Source organism: Cottoperca gobio, chromosome 19 (assembly GCF_900634415.1).
Source record: "Cottoperca gobio chromosome 19, fCotGob3.1, whole genome shotgun sequence".
Taxonomy (NCBI): domain Eukaryota; kingdom Metazoa; phylum Chordata; class Actinopteri; order Perciformes; family Bovichtidae; genus Cottoperca; species Cottoperca gobio.
The window spans coordinates 18,658,561-18,678,179 of NC_041373.1; the positions used below are offsets into that span (position 1 = coordinate 18,658,561).

Here is a 19,619-nt window from a genome sequence, read left to right on the forward strand (position 1 = left end):
CATAAGATCTCCATCATTCCACACATCCTCCAACAGAAGGAACAATCTCATTCACAATCTTCCAATCAAAGTGTTTGTATTCTGCGTTATTACACACGAGCAGGCAGACAGGGAGGGGGGGGGGGCAGGTCGGGGGGGTTGATTCGGTGGTTCAACTCAATTTCTTTGGCTCGTATCTTTTCATTTTCTCCCTAATAGAAGAATGTGTTATCTCTCATTGTGTATGCTGTATGCACACACATGCCGGGCCCTTCAGTCATGAATACACACACACACACACACACACACACACACACACACACACACCCTTCTGCCCCGGGCTGAGACGCCTCTAGATGAAGGCTCAGTGGGACTGCAGAGAGGCAGCAAATAATAACAGAAAGCAGATACAATAGAGACTGCAGAGGGGAATATACACACACACACACACACACACACACACACACAGCCTCAGGTGACAGGGATCTCCACCCCCCCCCCACCTTCAGAGGTCCTTGGGAGAGACTTATTGTATTTTCACAGCCCAATAGAAGCAGAGCTGTGATAATAAGACCACATGGGACTGAATCATTGTACACACACGTGTGTAACCTGAGCTCCGTGAAGGACGGCTTGAAGAAGAGCGATGGCTGCTTCATCAGCGCGTCTCTCTGTGACACCAGGTTTATACTCATATTGTCCTTGTGCCACAAGAGCGGTGGCGTTTCATAATATTATTCCGTGCAGGAAGCGCGGTTTCACCCGCTGAGGATTAATCGTGTTACTTAAAAAGTGAGTGAAGCTTCAGGGCCGGTCAACAAGGCGATGCTGTTCCATGATCATGTATAATTTATAGAAATCAATCGTGCAGACATCCTCCCTGCTGCTGTGCGTCACACACACACACACACACACACACACACACACACACACACACACACACACACACACACACACACACACACACAGAAGAAGGGGATGGATGGATGTGTTCTGTATGTACCGTCTCGTCTGAGGGAGAGATCACGTCATCTTTACTTCACGTTGTTTCCTGTCGGCCAGAGGAGCTCGTTGAGCTCAAGACGTGTTGAATGAAGCGTTATTTTTAAATACAAGTTGTAGTTTCCAATTTGCTAAATTTAGTAAAATGATTTCTACATGTGAAACATTCATCTTGTTTGTAAATAATAACCGTCGTGCACATATATTCAAAATGAGTTCTGCTTTGAGTTTAATAAAAATCTGTTGTTAAATAAAACTACAGCAGCTTCATGTTAACGGGATATAAATATAAAACGATGTTTAATCCTGGATTTCATTGTTTGTTGATTTAAACTTCTCTTCCTTCCTTCCTGTATCTATAATGCTCATGTTTTAATAATCATTCTGCTCTCTCTCCCGTCAACTCCTCTCTTACTCTGCCCTCCAAACGCTCAGCACTGCTGCTCCTCTGTTATTACTGAGAGCACATGCAACACACACACACACACACACACACACACACACACACACACACACACACACACAAGAGGATCCTTGTTCTCATCACTGGCACCTCATTTGAGCGGTTCTGGTAGAATACATTAGTTCTTGGATTAAAGGCACACTTCCGTGGAGCTATTTTTAAAAAATATAATCATTTGCATTAATCTTGAGAACAACGTTAATCTTTTATGCTTTGCAAAGCGCTCTTAATTGCTTATTGCAATCGAGTAATGGTTTAAAACGGGCTTTATTTCACCCTGTTAGCCTAAAGAACTTCATTTGGTTGTTGCACCGTCCGCTGTATTTCTGCTCCTGTGGAAAGGAACTACAGAGAACATCTTTGGTAACTGGAGATATCTCCCGGGGGGGGGGGGAACAAAAAGCATCTTCCTCCTGTTGTCCTCGACCGTTAATGCGCTTCCTTTGTGCTGTAAATTGAGCCACCATTTTGGCGGGAGATCCTGGTGGCTCAGAGCTGCGTCGTGAAAGCGAAGCTTACGGGGAGCCAACGTACGATGATGTCGTTGTTGTATATTAACGCTCTGACTGCCAAACTAGGGTTTCAAGGATCTGTCAAGATGCTATTCTATAGTTTAAAGATGATACTTGTGTGTTCTCCATCAAGATCGTAGTCCCACTGCCACGCTGTCCGTGTCCACAGAAACCTGACACGAGACTTGGGTGCTGTAAACATCATGGACACCAGGAGTCTCCCAGCGGTGTGAGCTGGAGCGTAAAACCCCGACTGGGTGTCTCACTCTTTTCATAACATCATTGCGCACCTTCCCCGTCCTCCTTGAGCCCTCTGCCTCTCCACATCACGTCCCTCGTGTCTTTCCATGCGTCCTCACACAACCAGTCTTAGCATAAAAGAGCACCACTGTTTAACACATCAGCTGTCCGAGTGGAACATACACTGGTCGATGATTCACGCCTGAGTCACGACAACTGACTTGTGTGTGTGTGTGTGTGTGTGTGTGTGTGTGTGTGTGTGTGCCAAGAACGACTACCCAGTACCACTGCGCCAATTTGGACCTTCTGCTCCGAGTGATTCAGACCTTCCTTGGCTCGGGTGGAGCTGCTCTGTGGTCTCTCCAACTATCAACTACGACGCTGAAAAGAGGCGCTTTACTGTAAAAGCCCACTTTACGCATAATCACTGCAATTCACCGAAACAGAGGGCAATTGTGGCTCATTCATTTACAGTAGATAGTAGTTAAGGGAAGAGCTGAGTCAAACACAGGCGGCTGAACATCGTGTGTGTGCAGATGTGCAGCGTCCCGGGCGTACGCCAAAGATAATTTATGTAGATTGGTTATGGATGGGTGAATATTTCTGGGTTTGGAGCTGAATATCCAGGAACACCAGATGGACCGGCAACTCATGAGCTCATACATGATATCATGAGCGTGTGTTGGAGACGGGAGGGGGGGGGGGACTGTATACTGTAGACCATTGTATATAACTTGTGTTGCATTTCCAACACATGGCTCTTCTCAACTTACTTGGAACGGGTCTTTTTTGGTTTAGCAAAAGTAGTAATTTGTACCTGTTTCTGGTGCCATCTGCGAGCGGAGAGGAATGTTTGACCTCTTAGAGCTCGAACTGCTCCACATAAGAGTCAGTGGTCGGCCTCCAAATACATCGCTTGGTTAAAAGCATGTTCCCGTTTAGAGACTGCGTTAATTCCACGTGAGCTAGCTTGTTCAAAAGGCCGGTGGGAGTCATCAGTGGAGCTCTGAGAGCTTCTGCGACCGACGAGCGTTTGTACGTTTCCAGCTTGCCGACGTGTTAGCGGTGAAGGAACAGACACAAATATCTCAAACACGAGCAAACACAGTCCTAGATAGATACTGCTGATGGAAACCTTTTGTAATTTGGGTGAACTATCCCTTTACTTAGGATCTGCTCGTGCTGTTACGATTGACAAATGCAAAAACTGAAATTCAGATAAAGAAGTCTGCAGGTGACGTCACAATGTGAAATAAAAACAGAGTACTATAGCACATGAAGGGACTTGATGCTACATTCTCTCACACACACACAGATATGCTTGAACAAACACACACACACACACACACACACACACACACACACACACACACACACACACACACAGACACACACTCTAGGCCCCCATGATGATGTCACTTAATGCAGTTTGGAGTCGTATATTTATCATCAGCAGGAAATGGATGTATGGCTCTTATGCACATCATAGAAGAGCCCATCCATTAGCAATACTCCACAATAGCTAGGAAACACTACACTGATGGCTGAATCACACACACACACACACACACACACACACACACACACACACACACACACACACACACACACACACACATGCACACAGGGCATGTTGGGGGAATTCAATTTAATTAATCTGGTTGTTGTGTAATGATTTATGGCTCGTGGAAAATGGCAAAGAGAGTTACAGGTGCATCAGTGCGTGGCTTCCAGTTAGCCCATCCTTTTGATTAATGGGCTAACCACTTCGTGTGTGTGTGTGTGTGTGTGTGTGTGTGTGTGTGTGGCCAATAATATACAGCCTGTACGTGAAAGCTGCAGCGGAGCCGAACTGATGTGCAGCAGCGGGTGTGCGCGTATCTGTGCATTTCTGTGCATGCCATCATCTCCACATCATTACCCGAGTGTGTCAGTGTGTGAATGTTTCATCCATGCTCCACGCTCTTCTCGCTCACAGTATCTGTCTGTACGCCTCGGAAAGGCAGGATGTCAGGGTGTTGCTACATGTGCAGGACTTTGATCATAAAACCATGGTAACGCAGATCAAAAAGAACCAGCACGAGATGAAGCAGCTGATATGTGGGCAATTAAAGCTGCGACGAGATTTCTGGTGCCAGCCGAGGAGGAATGCACCGAGAGCCGTAATGCAGCTTTAATATGTTGTTGGCAGTTTGTCTTTTATGGAGCAGATTAATTGTTTCCTTGTAAGATTATTTCTTCTACTGACACTGTAGGAAGCATTCACCTGAGAATAATGTCATTAGAGCTCAGGGGCAGATCCACATCATCATGTTGAGGCAATAGTTCCACTTCTCGGGAAACACACTAGCTTTCTTGCTTAGATAAGAACATTGGCACCACTCGTGTCCGTAGGCTAAATATGAGGCTGGAACTAGCAGAAGATTAGCATGAAGATGGAAACAGCTAGCGTAGCTCTGTCCAAAGGAAGGTCTCAAGATGTGTTGCTTCCACAGTTACATCTCTGCACAGAGTAAACAAGCAAGATACAATGTGTTCATCAGGGAGCTGGAGAGGAGCCCGCAGCTTCCAATCGCTATGCTAAGCTAACCGTCTCTCGCTTCATATTTGGCAAACAGACATTTTTGAGTGTTAATCATCTGAAATTAAGAGCGGTGTTATTATTAGCTTAGAATAAATCCTTTATATCTACAGAGTGAGCGGCTCTTTGAGTTCTCCGACACTCAGTTGGTTGCCACCTAGCCGCTAAAGCCTACGCACTGCTCCTTTAAGTGGAGCTCAGAAAGAGACAAGCTAACTAACCAAATTCAAACAAGACATAGCTCGTATACGGTACGTTTACGCTAGTTAGCCTCTCAACTGACCCTCCACATTCAAGACATCGCTAATATATCGCATATCTATCTTATCACCAATCTTGGAAGCCATCGGCTGTTGGTCCAAAGATGATGAGGGCCATATTCCGGCGGTTCCAGTGATGCCAGCAGATATCCGGGCGGAGACGACGTCTACGACACAACACAACACGTAGACACTTCTGCTCTGCACACCTGCACACCTGCACACCTGCATTGTGTCGGACTGCGCACGGTAATCAGAAGCCTTCCGATATCAAACTCTCGTCCCATTGCCTAAAGATTCTGCATATGAACGCTTAGCTTGTCACTGACCTTCCAAAGTCAAACAGGTAATCGCTTCTTGAAGTTATTTGTCGACTGACCTTCTAGCCTCATGAATGTCGCAGCCTTGAATGAAACTGACAGCATTGATTCATATTTTGAGTGTCCTGGTTGACATTCAGACAAGGTTCAGTCATCTCAAGTGCCATCCTCTAGTGTTGTGTCTCTTTCTTGACCTGCTCTAACCTCAGCTGAGTATCTACACCACTACATCTGTCACATGCCGCAGCGACGTGCACAAGGTGCGCAGGGGAAGCTTCTCACGCACAATCACAGAGTCGCTGTCATCGCTTTCATTTCCACGGTCTTAACAGAAATGCAGCAAGGATGCGTGGGACTTCTAACACCTTCAGTGTAACACGGCTGCACTTTGCATTAAGTGTTGTGCATTCGGACTCAACATGTACTTAATGCCACTTATGTTCGCTATAATTACCCGACGCTGCCTCAGCATGATGCAATCAATTAAGTGTTAATTGTGTTCACTTACTCATCAAGCCCGTTGAATCTGCTCTTAATAAAATGCAAATACAGATTTAATCCACTTTGCTACCAATTTCATGGCGCTCCAGCGAGGAGGGTTTACACATCAACGATTCATTTCATCCTAATCAGATCCAGCTGCATAATTACTGTCATGGAGATTAGTGCCAAGGAAGAAAGGACACACACTCGAACACATTAATACATCCATCCAATGCAGACACACACACACACACACACACACACACACACACACACACACACACACACACACACACACACACACACACACACACACACAGTGTATACATGCGCAACAGCAGCTGATAGTGTGAGCGTTGCAGCGATGAAAGCGGAGATGCTGCACGCTCCTCTCGACCAGCTGTAGGAGGATGCTGGAGCTGGAGCTCTCCTGCGTGGGCAGACCTGCCGCTTCATTCACAAATATGTGAGGGGAATAGAAAAAAGTGTTTCTGCAAAACATATTCCCAGAATAATAAGAGACAAAGTGCAGGTAAGCATCCAGATGAAGCATCACTGACACATCCTGTGTGTCACTACAAGGAAACAAACCGATCCTACCTCTCCTGGTCTGTCTGATCTTTGGGCTCAGCATGGCTGTCATCGCTCGTCCACGCACTCTCCTCCTGGCATGTTCGTGTACATCCAAGCACCCCACCCGTCTCTCCCTCTGCCTCTCTCCTCCTCTTCTCTCTCTGACCTTCTGCAGTGCGGCCGGCAACTAGGGGGTTGGGTGTACGGGGGAGGAGAATGGAAAGAGAAGGGGGAGGAGGAGGAGGAGGAGGAACTACCCCTTTTTTTCTTCCTGCGCGCACACACGCCCAGTGGCCTCCACCCCTCCTCGTTACATTATTCATAGAGATACATCCGCCTGGGGTTAATGGAGGAGGAGGTTTTTGGGGCACGGACCTCACCGGCTCACAGATGCCTGCTTTTAAGTGTTGTTATGTCCTGCTTCTTCATAACGATCTGCATGTTTGTAAAGGGGAGAGAAAGAAGCAGGGAGGGGGGGGGGGGGGGGGATCAACTGGCAGGTGTCTCCTCCTTCTGCACCTAATTAAGCTGTAGAGGTCCTCAGCTTGTCTCCACCTCCTTCCCTTCATCACTCTTTCCCCCATCTTTGCTCTGCTTCCTCTCATGTTCTCCCTGCCTTCCCTTCTCCACCCGCTGGCTCCCTCGCCACAGCTCCCTTCTAATTCTACAGCACATCCGTCAGTCTCTACACCCTTTTCTCTTCCTCTTCATTACGCTCCCTAACCGTTTCTGTCTCTGCCACTCTTAGCTGTCTAAGAACGATGCTTTCTTCAATTCAAAGTCAGACGTGGGAAATTCCCAGCTGGTTCAGCAGGTCGTAATTACATCCTGCAGGCATTCCAGTGGCACAACTCAGACAAACCAGGGGTGAGAAATACTCTTCCTCTCCACGGACAGACGACGCGTGTCGAGTCCAGCTCCATCGGCCTGTCACTGACACAAGACAGTGTGTAGGAGTGTGGCAGTGTGGGAGAAGGAGACGTTTGTCGCCACGAGGAAACATTTTCACAGTGTTTATTTTGGCGCTTGGTTTAGATTTGGTTGCAGTTTTAGTCTTTTTGGTCGAATGAATACATGTTTAGGTCCTCTGAGCGTCCAAGGGTACAGCGGTCGCCATGTTAGTTGTGTACTTTTACTCCGGGAACATTAACGCAGTGATATTCTGTTTACTTTAGACGGAGATTTGTTTTAATCCTGAACTCAAGGTGGAAACATGGACGATAGCCAACGTTAGCGTTACATCCGCAGCCTTTGATAATGAAGCATTAGCATTAGCTTACCTTTTTATTTACTGTTGGCACGGTGGGATGCATGCTTTGTCATTTTTTAGTAAGTTTGTTGATTCATTTAATCCATACTGCTTTTTTTTTACCATATTAAAATGCTTATGCCACAGAAACAAGTTAACCAATCACAGTGCAGATGCACCGCGTCGACTTAAAGCTAGCTTAGCTACGGACTTTTTCGTCTTTAAGCGTCGTTTACTGACCCGTTTCCTGTAATTGAAAAATCAATTGTGACGCTCCAACATCTTAGTAATTGAGTTTGTTATACCAAATAAGGAAGTGTCTAAATCTAATTATAATGGTGAGAGTAACACAGATAACCAGCCTAACTTGTTCTAGGACAGTATTTCATTTGTGTTTCTTTAAAGTTTACTTTGTATTCAGGCTTTGGATCAGAAATTATTTTATGCCATAGTATTTGACAAATTAACACTTTTATAATAACTAAGAATGAGCATTTTATTAATGAGGTTTTGTCCGGGGGAGATCAGTAAACAACAGGACGCTTTGATTCAGGTGTTACAATCAGTCAGAGTGTAAACTGCACTTCTCTGCTGTTTCTGACTCCGATGCAGAAACGTTCCTTCTGCACGGCGGCATCAGACCTGTGTTGCTGTTAGCAGCTGTGCTACAGCAGCCGGGCTTCCCTCCTCCTCCAGCGTGCACAGAATAATAGCCTTAAGTCCTGCACTGCAATTGAATCAGAGCTGGCCTCACGTCAACCGCAGCTGCTCTTATTACAGAGCAAAGAGGCAGAGAGACGCAGAGGGGGTGGAGGAGTGTGTGTGTGTGTGTGTGTGTGTGTGTGTGTGTGTGTGTGTGTGTGTGTGTGCCCTCACATAACATACATGCACACACAACATAACAAGCTTTTAAAATGAAGCAGCAAATGCAAAGATAGATCTACCGCGCACACACACACATGAAGTAAACACCAGAATCGAGCCAGAATGAGGCTGACAGAAACAGAGATGGGGTCACACAAGCTGTAATGAAACAGAGAAAGAGGGCACACACACACACAGAGAGAGAGAGAGAGAGAGAGAGAGAGAGAGAGAGAGAGAGAGAGAGAGAGAGAGAGAGAGAGAGGTGATTGAGATGAAGCAGATTGAGAGAGGAGTGACACACACAAATACACAAACACACCAGAAAGCCAAAATGAGGCAGCAGTAAGAAGCCTTCTCTGCCAGTGTTTGGTTTCAGACTGAGGTTGTGTGAAAGCGACGCGGCCGCACCGTGCTGGGTGTGGCTCTGGGTGTTGTTTCCCTCCGAATGTATCACCCAAAGTCATCCTTATATTGGATGGGATGTTGCACTGAAGGGGAAGAGACAGGAAGGTAAGAGGACACACAGATCTTTCTGTTTGTGTTAAGCTATAACCACTGGCAACAGGACTCTGCTGTATACAAGCTTCCACGCCTATTTTAGAGCTCCACGTCGTCCCATTACAGGCGCGGCAGCTGCCCATCGGATCCACGGGCCATTATTCCCAAAACCCCAATAGTTCAAAACATATTCTAACGCCCCCGTTAAAGCCCAGACTCCCTTAACATATTGCTCAATTTAACAGATAACGTCTAAATCTTCACTTACGGCTTTGTATCCTGTTTCATTTGGGATGATATTTAACTTCAACAGCTCTTCTGTGAGTTCTGCTGTGCTTTGTTGGTCGTAGCAGCTAGCTTAGAGAGCATGTTCGCAGCTGCAGTAGTGCTCAACATGTCACCTCGTGCTAACACGTCCGCAGAATCCAGTGTTTAGAAAAGCTTTAAAATATTAATCGTGTGCGTTGCTGCTGAAGGTGCGACTGTTGACTCAGTATGACTTATTGATCGCCTCACCATTAACTCGGCCTCTCTTAATAATTGTATTAAAATCAGATTTTATTTAGGACATTTTATATAACTAACACGTGGGTGAGGTGATATACACTTAGATGACATCATTTTGTCATCACGTTGTACATGGTTTTATGGATTCTGCATTACTGTGATGAAGTATATGGATTTATGATACTGTATCTATAAAAATGTTCCAGAAAATCAATGTGAGGATAGAAAACGACCTGAACTGTGATAGAGGACAAGTTTTTATACAGATATATGTAGATATATAGAATAAAGATGTAAAAAAGCCACAAATGTGTTCAAATTACTTGTTTTCTTAACAAAATATATATTTGTTATTATCTACAAAAAAATACAATTGATTTAATGTAACATAATTAAACATTTTTAAGTAAAAATAATAAAGTTAAAGTAGGTCTACACACCTTATAACTTGTCCCTCTTGAGGTAACAAAAGACATACTTACATGACTGCAACATTAAAGCATCTTTGGCTCATGAAAAGGTGAAACTCAAAGTGCTTCTCACATTTACTTCATTAAACTCTAATAAGCAACAGTCCCGTGGTGAAGCGCTCACATCCTTCATTAGAAGAGAAGTGTGACTGACTGAAGAGACAGCAGACAGGTGTTTTCCCTGTCTGTCTCCCTGTCTGTCTCCCTGTCTCTCTCTCTCTAACCCCGTCTCTGCCCCCATTATCTCCCTCACCACTCTGTCACTGACAATTAGCACAGGGCCATGACTTCATCCACTAACGGTGATGAGAGGAGCTGACAGGACTTCAGTTCTGCCTGTCTGACTGTGTATCTGTCTGTCTGACTGTGTATCTGTCTGTCTGACTGTGTTTCTGTCTGTCTGACTGTGTATCTGTCTGTCTGACTGTGTTTCTGTCTGTCTGACTGTGTTTCTGTCTGTCTGACTGTGTATCTGTCTGTCTGACTGTGTATCTGTCTGTCTGACTGTGTATCTGTCTGTCTGACTGTCTGTGTTTCTGTCTGTCTGTGCTTCTGTCTGTCTGACTGTGTTTCTGTCTGTCTGACTGTGTTTCTGTCTGTCTGACTGTGTATCTGTCTGTCTGACTGTGTTTCTGTCTGTCTGACTGTGTATCTGTCTGTCTGATTGTGTTTCTGCCTGTCTTTCTGTCTGTCTGACTGTGTATCTATCTGTCTGACTGTGTATCTGTCTGTCTGACTGTGTTTCTGTCTGTCTGACTGTGTATCTGTCTGTCTGACTGTCTGTGTTTCTGTCTGTCTGTGTTTCTGCCTGTCTAACTGTGTTTCTGTCTGTCTAACTGTGTTTCTGTCTGTCTGACTGTGTTTCTGTCTGTCTGACTGTGTTTCTGTCTGTCTGACTGTGTATCTGTCTGTCTGACTGTCTGTGTTTCTGTCTGTCTGTGTTTATGTCTGTCTGACTGTGTTTCTGTCTGTCTGACTGTGTATCTGTCTGTCTGACTGTCTGTGTTTCTGCCTGTCTAACTGTGTTTCTGTCTGTCTGACTGTGTTTCTGTCTGTCTGACTGTGTTTCTGTCTGTCTAACTATGTTTCTGTCTGTCTGACTGTGTTTCTGTCTGACTGTCTGTCTGACTGTGTTTCTGTCTGTCTGACTGTGTTTCTGTCTGTCTGACTGTGTATCTGTCTGTCTGACTGTCTGTGTTTCTGTCTGTCTGTGTTTCTGTCTGTCTGACTGTGTTTCTGTCTGTCTGACTGTGTATCTGTCTGTCTGACTGTCTGTGTTTCTGCCTGTCTAACTGTGTTTCTGTCTGTCTGACTGTGTTTCTGTCTGTCTGACTGTGTTTCTGTCTGTCTAACTATGTTTCTGTCTGTCTGTCTGTGTTTCTGTCTGTCTAACTATGTTTCTGTCTGTCTGTCTGTCTTTCTGTCTGTCTAACTGTGTTTCTGTCTGTCTGTCTGTGTTTCTGTCTGTCTAACTATGTTTCTGTCTGTCTAACTGTGTTTCTGTCTGTCTGTCTGTCTTTCTGTCTGTCTAACTGTGTTTCTGTCTGTCTGTCTGTCTGTGTTTCTGTCTGTCTGACTGTGTTTCTGTCTGTCTAACTGTGTTTCTGTCTGTCTGACTATGTTTCTGTCTGTCTGACTATGTTTCTGTCTGTCTAACTGTGTTTCTGTCTGTCTGTCTGTCTTTCTGTCTGTCTAACTGTGTTTCTGCCTGTCTAACTGTGTTTCTGTCTGTCTGTGTTTCTGTCTGTCTGACTTTGTTTCTGTCTGTCTGACTGTGTTTCTGTCTGTCTGACTGTGTTTATGCCTGTCTGTCTGCCTGTCTGTCTGAATGCTCTTGCTCAGCCCTTTTGTCAGATTACAGTTATTGCACATCAGCATTTTTCAGAAGAGGAGCGCTGAAGGGATAACACAATGAGACAGGAAGCTAATGACGTCGTCTAGAGAGAGAAGCAGTCACTCGCTGGTGACTTGATGCAAGCTGTCAATGTGAAATATGTCCTTATTCTCTCCGTACTGAGACGATTACGTTTATAACGATATAAAGCGTTTCCTATTTGAAATGGAACCTGTAGCGATCAGAGGTTTGGATTTGAGCCTTTAATATTTGATACCTTCCACCAAGCAAAGATTAAAAGGTACGTTATTTAAAAGATTAGCCATGAATCAATTTATGTAACGCTGCAGTGTTCATTCCCCAAGATGCACTTTGTTTGAATCAATCCGACAGCATCCAATCAGCTTGCAGGAGAGAAGCATGAAGAACTAATGAAACGTTACTGAGCGCATTTAGAAAAGATTATTCACAAAATAATGTTGTTCTCTTACAAAAAGCAAACAAATGCAGTTTGCAAAACATCGGTGAAGAGCGCATTAGTGCTCGTTTAGTACTCGAAAGTCAAAGTTTAGTAACTGTTTCCATGATGTCCGTGCTAACGTCATCGTTTCTACTGTTGAGCTGCTTCGCGGTCTGAAAAGCATCAACGTTCGGCTCTTTTGAGCTAGTAGGAAATGGTGTTTGCACTAAAAACAGCAATATTGAATAAAGAAATGAGTAAACTGCACGTCATACCGTATGTGCTGCACATTAAAGCTGCTCCAATGAATATACTTTATTAAATAAATCCATGCAGATGTAGTGCATCAGCTGCTTTCTTTAAAGCAACACTATTGATGTCTTCAAATGAATGTGGGAATTATTTTACTTTAAATGAAAGAAATGTTTCCTTTGATACAGAAATAATGTCAAAGGTTAGAAGAAGTTTTAGCCTGTGGAAAGCTCCTGGTTGTATTCCTTATAATGTAAATCCAAGTGGCTTCAATCTGAGCCAATAAAGGATCCGGAGCGATGCAATCCAAATGGATTAGATTCTATTTGTGGCCACATTGCTTCGCCTCTGCAGCCATTCTTCTGCAGCCAGTGTGCGTTCGTGTTGACGCACAGAGAGCTGGTGGGAGGATGGAGACGCTGATGGAATGGCTGAGGAAAGAAAAGCAGTGCGAAACAAAAAGACATCTATATGTGTGTGTGTGTGTGAATTGATTTTCAATAGCACTGACGGTGTCCATGTGTCCGGGAGCGTTGCCCGAAGAGCATCGGACTGTTCAGCTGTGACGGAGCTGCACGCTGGTGGAGCAAGCGATCAGCAAGCAAAGGAAAATACACTTAAAATAAATAAACACACATCAATACAACCAGGGATTTTACTTCTAACACACTATTGCTATATTTTCTTCTTTGTTTTAAACGGTTGGATTGTCAACCAGCCTGCTCTCCAAAAGATTATGTTCCCGTACGTCTGAGCTGCACATACCGTAACAAATATTCTTATTTTAAGCCAAACTATGATCTTTTTAGTAGTTTTGTGACCTGAAGAAAACACGTTTCCCCCGGAACATATATGACAATGCACTTTAGTTGAATGGGAAACATCATTTTGTGGCAGCAGAGGTAAAATAAAAGATAAATAACAGCTTTAATTAATCACCTAACTCAATCTGTCCCTCACGTTGTACTGCAACACTACCAGGCTGTTTGCTTCTTAATGCCTCCATCTGCAGAGATCTTAATCCAGTCTACTCAGCACTCTTCAACTCAGCGCTGACAACTAGACAAGCCTCTGAGATTATTCCGTTTAAGATAAAGAATAGAGACCATGAACTTAATGAAACACAGGTTGTTGAAAACAGATCTGTGGATATATAAGAGTATGTGTAACATTCTGTGTTGAAGTGATTTAAGGAATGACATTAATGAAATACGTCAGTTTAGCAGAAGCAACAGCTTCAACAGTGTGATCCTGCAATTTCAAATTAAACAACAAAACCTTCTTCATTTGGATTTGTGGTTATTTAAAAGGACAATCGTGATATTACGAGACATTAGGATCATGATGAATAAATGATTTCAACTTTGCATCACGCTGCTGTGGAGGTTTTACACGTCAGAGAAGATTGCATATGATGTGCAATCATTCAATGAAACACATGTGATACTTCCTGCAGCACAACGTATCGATGCTTTTACTGGTATTAAAGAAAACGTCACATCAGCTGTTCCTCATTAAAACCTTTATATGCCTGACAGTCGGTGTGTGGAGCTTCTTGTAGTCTTTGCTGCCCTCTAGGCCAAAGAGACTGAACACATGCAGTACTGTACATAATATTTAGATTTAAGACATTAATGGATATTTATTCATCAATTCAGCGTTAGAAGCTATTTTGCTTCCGTGTCATCTTTAGTGGAAAGAAAACTAAATACACATTTAGATGTTTATTTTACAAAATGTGTGTTTTTGCATCTGCAGATTTCTCCTAAATGAAGAATCAACCTGCGGAGGTTTCATGGAGATATCTGTTCCATGTTTAACCCTGTTCCCACGGAGGTCCCCCCCTTAAGATAATCTATGTTAACCATGTGACACTTTATTTTGAAATAGAAATGACGAGTCTCCAGACGCATCATGGACGTTTAGTTAAGCTGCTTACTGTTCGTTTCCAAACTTAAAACCTCTTTACTCCTGAGGGTCCAGGATGCGTGAGTTTACAGTGAAGGTGTGTGTTTCTTTCTTATCCTTCATCTTGACTCCTTCCTGTCTTCCTAACCCTCCACCATCTTCCTCTGACTTTTGCACTTATCCAGGCAGTCGTCACACAGGACGCTCTCCTTGACCACGTAAAGCTTCTCAGTCATCAGGGACTCGCGGACGGGTGCGTCCTCAGTGGCGATGGGGTTCCTGTCCAGGTTGACCCTCTGCATCTTGTTCAGCCCGGTGAGGCAGGCGGGGAAGCGGGTGAATCTGTTGTCAGAGAGGCCGACGTGGCAGAGCTCCTTCAACGCGCCGACGGAGGAGGGAAGAGCATCCAGCTGGTTCATACCCAGGTGGAGTGTGTGGAGTTTCTTCAGCAGGCCGATCTCGCTGGGGAGGCGCGTCAGACGGTTGTTACACAGGTTCAGAACCAGCAGGTTCTGGAGACCGCCGATAGTCACGGGGAGCTCCTCCAGCTGCAGTAAAAACACCAAACATTTCCCAGTAATCTGTGAATTAACGTTTCTTTCATGCTCTTCTTGGTTTAATGTATTATAACGTGCACTTTGTCAATCAGTTATAAAAAGGCATTTTGCAGCTAAATTACTCATTAAACTCCGTAGCATGAATAACAAAGCTTAATTACCACCTTAAACAAGTTATTGTTTAAGTTTGATGATGTATTAGAGTCAAAGGTTTATTATACAGAGGATACTTATCTGAAAATCTATTTGGATCACTTCATAAATCAAAAAATAGTCAAAAGCCATGAACAAATCTACAAACAGCTGTTCATCAGGCGCTGAGTGACGTGTGAACAAAGCTTCAGAATATAGAGGAATGAAAGTGGAGAGTTTGGTGGAAGGAAGTGCTACTGAAGTGGAGATCTGGCTCATGTTGAGATACGTATTGTAAAAGTGTTTACTCTGTAAACAATATTTAATGTTTAAATATTTTCTCTCATACTCACGTAGTTGCTGTGCAGATCCAGAAGCCGGACGCTGATGAAGTAATTGATAAAGTCCGGGACCTTTCTGATCAGGTTCCTGCTCAGGTCCACTTCATCCATGTCACACAGCTTCTGGAGGCACTTCGGCACCTCGGCGACCTCCTTAAAACTGAGATCCAGGCGACATTTCCCGTCCAGCGTCAAGTGCACGCATTTCTGAGCCTCTTTAAACGAGATGGTCTTCCCTTTGGCTTTCTTCCCTTTGGCCATCCTTCTGCAGGGAGACGCAGGACAGTGAGTGACGCTGCGACACGACATTAATGCTCGGGTCGGTGTTCAGAGTTAGAGCTTGTCTTTTTTCAGACTAGTGGAAAGAAAACATCCACATTTCTATTTGCTTCTGTAGATAACAGATTTACGTTTCAGAAAACTTGAGTCTCTGAAGGTTTATTGATTCTATTAGTAAAATAAATGTTACCCTGTTAACTCGTAGTGTCTGTTTTCATTCTCGTACTACGTTACAGAGGGGTTTGTTCATATATCATTCATAAATCTATTTAATTACTAAAAACACGGCGCACATCTCGTTTTAGTAATCCTCAGTAATCAGCTCGGGAAGTTTCATGGTGATATCTTTCTGTTACATTGTTTTGAACACATTTCTTGCAAATGATTTTACGATAAAGAAACTTTGATTTCTTACTACGCACTAACGAGTGTTTCCTCAGATCCAGCACGCTGAACACAGGAAGGAGACAGAAAGAGACTCCAGACGTAATATCTCTGGGTATCTTCTCCAGCCTGAGAGTTACACGTCTGCATCCAGAAGATCTACGAGTGAAAACTGGCCCGGTGGTTGTAGTGAGACGAGGAGCGAGCCGACATGTTGGACTGTCTGTCAGACGGACATGACATTTGTTTTCTTTTGTTCCCAGGCAACTGCTGTTTGCTCTCAGTAGACTTCATGGCTGTGAGCAGCAGGACACTTTGTTCAGTGGGGGGTGGGGGAGCATTTTAAAAGATCACGGTAACTGTTTCTAGGATAGTTCTCTTTCAAATAATGTTGCTCACGGATTGATAAATCACTTCCTTATGAAGATAAACTGCTAAATGTGTGATGTGGAAACATATAACGCAGTTTCAAAAAGAAATGTTCCAATATTTGGTTTGTATACAACATTTTAATGTTTTTTTAATGATATTATAATTAAAGAAATATACTAAATACAATATAATTACAGTATATATAGTACACTAACCTGCTTAACTCTGCTGTTTGTAAATACAGTCTGACCCGTTTAATAAGCTTTACTATGATACAGCAGAGAGCTTCATCTCACACACTCTCACACACTCACACACACTAAAATAATCGATACAAGTGACGGCCGGAGTGGTTCAATGTGTATTGCAAAACTTATTGAAATGAACTTCTTGCACATATTGAACGTGGAACCAACAAAGCTTAGGCATACATTTCGTATCGCTCTATCTCCAGAGTCATTTCTAATGAAAACATTTTTCCACAGGCCAACAACAGCCAACAAATTATTTCCTTCAAAGAAACACCAAACTTTCCCCGTGGTAGCAAAAAGGAAACCCAGTAAAGCTCAGTGTGCTGCTCTGTGCTGCACACTAGTCTGAGCCAGATACCTGGCATCTCATGGATGCAAGTTCATCAATGTTCGGGGTCAGGCTCCGAGCGGAGGAAATCCTCAGGATTGAGTGAAGGAGTTCATCAGTAAGACGAGTCCTGTGTGATGTTTTCTTCATCATAGAGAACAGTTGTTCACACAGGTGTGTGCTGCCAAACATGGAGAGCATTTGAGCAGCTTGGCTACGCAGCTGGGGCATTGTGTCCGGGATGAAACGTGGAAACTGTGCAGCGCCCACAGAGACATACTTTGCCTTGAGTGAGTCATTACACTGGAGGTCAATCAGCTCCATTTGGATGTTGGTTGGTGCGCTTTCCACGTCGGCTGCAAATGGATTACGGAGCAGTTCAAACCTGCTTTTTTGGGCTTCAAAGTCGGCAAACCGGTGTGTGAAGTCTCCACCGAGTATGCTGAGTTTTTCAGCAAACCGTGCACTTGGGAACACGGCGGTAGAGACCTGCTCTTTCATAGTTTGGCAGCACGGGAAATGGCTCAACTTTCCTTGCAGCATTTGCGTTTCCCACAGGCGCAGCTTGACTTTAAAAGCCCTCACTGCAGCGTACATGTCTGTGACCACACTGCCCCGGTCCTGAAGCTGCAGGTTGAGCGCATTGAGATGGCTGGTGAGGTCACACAGAAACGCCACTTCACACAGAAACTCTTTATCCCGGAGCTCTGTTGTGTCTTCCCCTTTACTTTCCATGAACCGACAGATCTCCTCACGCAACTCGAAACACCTTTTCAGTACTTTCCCTTGGCTTAGCCATCGCACCTGTGTGTGATCGGGCAAGTCTGAACCCAACTCCTCCAGGAAAGACTTGAACTGGTGATGGTTTAAACCTGTGGCTCTTATGAAGTTGACTGCTCGTGTTAAGGTGCTCATCACATGTTCCATGTTCAAGGCTTTGCCACACAACGCTTCCTGGTGTATGATGCAGTGATAGGTTGTCAGCTCACCTGTGCAGTTGTCCTCCCGCATCTTCTCCCGCATCCTGCCCACCAATCCACTCTTTTCACCGCACATCTCGGGCGCTCCATCTGTTGTCAGTCCCACAAGTTTATCCCAAGGCAGCCTCATGTCATTTACACACCTGGATACCTCTTCAAATAGATCTTTCCCCGTAGTAGTGCCATGCATTGATCGTAATCCCAACAGTTCCTCTGTTACGCACAGACTGGAGTCCACTCCACGGATGAAAACAGACATCAGGGCGGTGCTCGCGTCCACAGCAAGAGAGTATGCGATGAAATCTCTTCCTTTCCTCACCAGCTGTTGTTGTAGATTGGTGGCAAGATCACATACACGACCAGCAACGGTGTCTCTGCTCAGGTTCACGTTTAAAAACACTTGCCTTTTATCTGGGCACACGACGTCGCAAACTTTCATCATGCAGCTTTTAACAAATTCTCCGTCGGTCAATGGCCGGCCGGACTTAGCTAGCGCCGCGGCCACCATGAAACTAGCCTTTACGACAGCCTCACGTTGTGCTTTGGTGATTTCGGGTTCGTCCTTTATATCCACAGACCTACACGCTTCCTCCCAGCTGTCCATCTTTCGTTTAGCGATTGTTTGGGTAGAGGAATGGCTGAAAGTTGACGGATGCTGTTGAGAGAGTGGCGCGAGCACTCGATTTACGCGCCAACGCACTGGCAGTGCATTGTGGGATTTGTAGTATTAGTGGTGCGTGCAATATACCGGCGGGCCAGCTCTAATATTAATTACATATTATCCTGCGGGCCAAAGATAATGCCACCGCCTTGAGTTTGACATATGTGCTTTAATGTATCACATACTGTTTGTTACTCATCTAATACCTGATGCATTTCCTATGATGCGTTTCACTTCATGTGAATGCCATGCAGCAGCTCCTACCTGCCACTAGGTGGTGCTGTATGTGTACACTTCCCAGTCAGACATCTCTCAGACGCTGCAAGGTGAAGCATCTCTGCAAGTCCTACTGTTGTTTAGGAACATTTTTAATTGTGATGTTTGCGACGTATGATACGGTTATTCATGTAAACAGGCCCTGGTCGTAGTCTGAGGTTTTCTTCAGATTACACTGAACCTTTGGAGTGTTTCCAGGAAATATGACAATAAGTGAAACATTTGATAAATGAGATAAATATGTATATTTTAGGAATAAGACCGTCAACAGCAACTGTGCATCTATTTGTATGGAAGTTTTTGTCGGACTAAATGAAAATGTAATTCCACACTAGGATTTTTATTTCCCAGTGATATATGCATTTATTGGGTGGAAATTTAAATGATAATTCATTAGCTTTATTTTTCACTACTAGCATGGGCATTCTCTGACAATAGCCTATTAAAATAAAAATGGAAATTACATTTGACATTTTGACAAGACCCCACTCAGCTTTACAGTATGGTGACCAATATTAAAATGTTTATTTAACTAAAAAATATAAGTATTGTAACTTAATTTTGCTTTTTTGTCACAGGCCTTTTTTCCAGATGCATCAGATG

The 19,619-nt window shown here is 44.1% G+C and overlaps 3 protein-coding genes across 4 annotated transcripts in view; all 3 read right to left on the minus strand.

Moving 5' to 3' along the window:
* arhgap22b (Rho GTPase activating protein 22b) overlaps positions 1 to 6,569 on the minus strand; it is a 26,478-nt gene extending 19,909 nt beyond the window's left edge. For both annotated transcript variants that reach the window (XM_029456227.1, XM_029456230.1), the window contains exon 1: positions 6,441 to 6,569. In XM_029456227.1, the coding sequence (XP_029312087.1) occupies positions 6,441 to 6,483 (43 nt within the window). In that variant the 5' untranslated portion in view covers positions 6,484 to 6,569. The remainder of the gene's footprint in view (positions 1 to 6,440) is intronic.
* Positions 6,570 to 14,377: 7,808 nt separating this feature from the next.
* Positions 14,378 to 16,296, minus strand: lrrc18b (leucine rich repeat containing 18b). Its single transcript, XM_029456698.1, has 3 exons — positions 16,180 to 16,296; positions 15,498 to 15,750; positions 14,378 to 15,003 (listed from the first exon to the last, which is right to left on the minus strand). The coding sequence occupies exons 2-3, from the start codon at positions 15,744 to 15,746 to the stop codon at positions 14,599 to 14,601; spliced, it is 654 nt and encodes a 217-aa protein (XP_029312558.1). The 5' UTR covers positions 15,747 to 15,750; positions 16,180 to 16,296; the 3' UTR covers positions 14,378 to 14,598.
* A 375-nt stretch (positions 16,297 to 16,671) lies between these two features.
* On the minus strand, positions 16,672 to 18,757 carry LOC115024724 (general transcription factor II-I repeat domain-containing protein 2-like). The gene has a single exon (XM_029456518.1). It carries the CDS (start codon positions 18,681 to 18,683, stop codon positions 17,112 to 17,114), a length of 1,572 nt encoding a protein of 523 aa, XP_029312378.1. The 5' UTR covers positions 18,684 to 18,757; the 3' UTR covers positions 16,672 to 17,111.
* Positions 18,758 to 19,619: the final 862 nt, after the last annotated feature.

Coding starts and splice junctions, on each gene's coding strand:
- lrrc18b (XM_029456698.1), bottom strand. CDS start 15,746: ATGGCCAAAGGGAAGAAAGCCAAAGGGAAGACCATCTCGTTTAAAGAG. Junction 15,004..15,497: donor TGGATCTGCACAGCAACTAC/GTGAGTATGAGA, acceptor TTTTTACTGCAG/CTGGAGGAGCTCCCCGTGAC.
- LOC115024724 (XM_029456518.1), bottom strand. CDS start 18,683: ATGGACAGCTGGGAGGAAGCGTGTAGGTCTGTGGATATAAAGGACGAA.